The sequence below is a fragment of the Micromys minutus genome (assembly GCF_963924665.1).
Source record: "Micromys minutus genome assembly, chromosome: 24".
Classification (NCBI taxonomy): domain Eukaryota; kingdom Metazoa; phylum Chordata; class Mammalia; order Rodentia; family Muridae; genus Micromys; species Micromys minutus.
The window spans coordinates 15,459,721-15,461,015 of NC_137959.1; the positions used below are offsets into that span (position 1 = coordinate 15,459,721).

At 48.1% G+C, this 1,295-nt stretch overlaps 1 protein-coding gene across 1 annotated transcript; it reads right to left on the bottom strand.

Annotated features, from left to right (window-relative positions):
- Positions 1 to 378: 378 nt before the first annotated feature.
- On the bottom strand, positions 379 to 789 carry LOC308436063 (small ribosomal subunit protein eS19-like; the record flags this gene model as incomplete). Its single annotated transcript, XM_080936848.1, has 2 exons — positions 379 to 594; positions 634 to 789. 2 exons carry the CDS (start codon positions 787 to 789, stop codon positions 379 to 381), a joined length of 372 nt encoding a protein of 123 aa, XP_080792974.1.
- Between the last annotated feature and the right edge of the window lie 506 nt (positions 790 to 1,295).

Here is a 1,295-nt window from a genome sequence, read left to right on the forward strand (position 1 = left end):
TAGTTTTTAATTTTTTTCTGTGCATGGTGTGTGTGGATGTGTTTGTGTGTGTGTCTGTGTGTGTGTGAGAGAGAGAGAGAGAGTGTGTGTGTGTGTGTGTGTGTGAGAGAGAGAGAGAGAGAGAGAGAGAGAGAGAGAGAGGGAGAGGGAGAGGGAGAGGGAGAGGGAGAGGGAGAATTGGTGCACGGGTGCCATGTCGTACTTGTACTCATGAGGAGGTCAGAGGTCAGTTTTCTGTAACCGGTTCTCATCCATTATGTGGCTTCTGGGATCGAATTCTAGTCAAGAAGCATAATGGCAAGTGCCCTTTAACTTGGGTTTGTTTTGTTTGTTTTGTTTTTATGAATGAGGCAATTTATTAGCCCGGCATCCTTTGTTCTAATGCTTCTTGTTGGCAGCTGCCACCTGTCCAGCGACTCTGTCCAGATCTCTCTGTCCCTGAGGTATTAGCTTGTGGCCCCTGTCTTTGTCCTTTTCCACCATTTCAGCCCTTCCCAGGCCTGGAGGACTCACACTCTTAGAGCCTCTGCTGAAGTGGCTGGGCCGTCCTCCGTAGATCTTGGTCATGGAACCAAGCCCTGCACCACCGCGGAGCTACAGGCGCCGCGCTGTGGAAGCAGCTCAGGTGCAGACCCAGTTCTCACCATACAGAGCAAGCTCTTTATGCTTGGCCAGCTTGACCATGTCCATCCATTCAGGGACTTTCAGCTTCCCCAACTTTTTGAGGAAGGCTACCGGAGCTCTGATGAACTCCTGCTGGTTAACATCTTTTACAGTAACTCCCGGCATCCTTCGGCCTCCACGCTGCCAGCAAGGGGAAAAGGGGCCCTTTGACTTGTTGAACCGCCTCTCAGGGCCACTTTTGAATTAAAGAGTTGAAATTATAAGTAATGTAGGTTATTTTCAACATTTCGGGGATACATAGAGCAGGTATGTAGTTCTAGAACATTGTGTTTTGAAGAGGGGAGGGAATCACACCTATCCAAGCCTGACACTTACCCGTTACCATGGTGCTAAATTCATGACTCCATCTTTTTCTTTTAAAAATGTTTAATGTGTGGAAAGTTTTCGCCTGTATATATGTATGTACATAAGACATTGGAGGCTATGGAACTGGAGTTACAGATGCTTGTGAACTGCCATGCGTGCGCCGGGAACAGAGCCTGAGTTAAGAGCATATGTTGTTCTTTTAGAGGACCCAAGTTTGGTTCCTAGCACTCACACCAGGCAGCTTACTGCCCCATGGATCTAACAGGAGTCCTGTTCTGGCTCCTTGTGTACTCTGCATGTAAGGA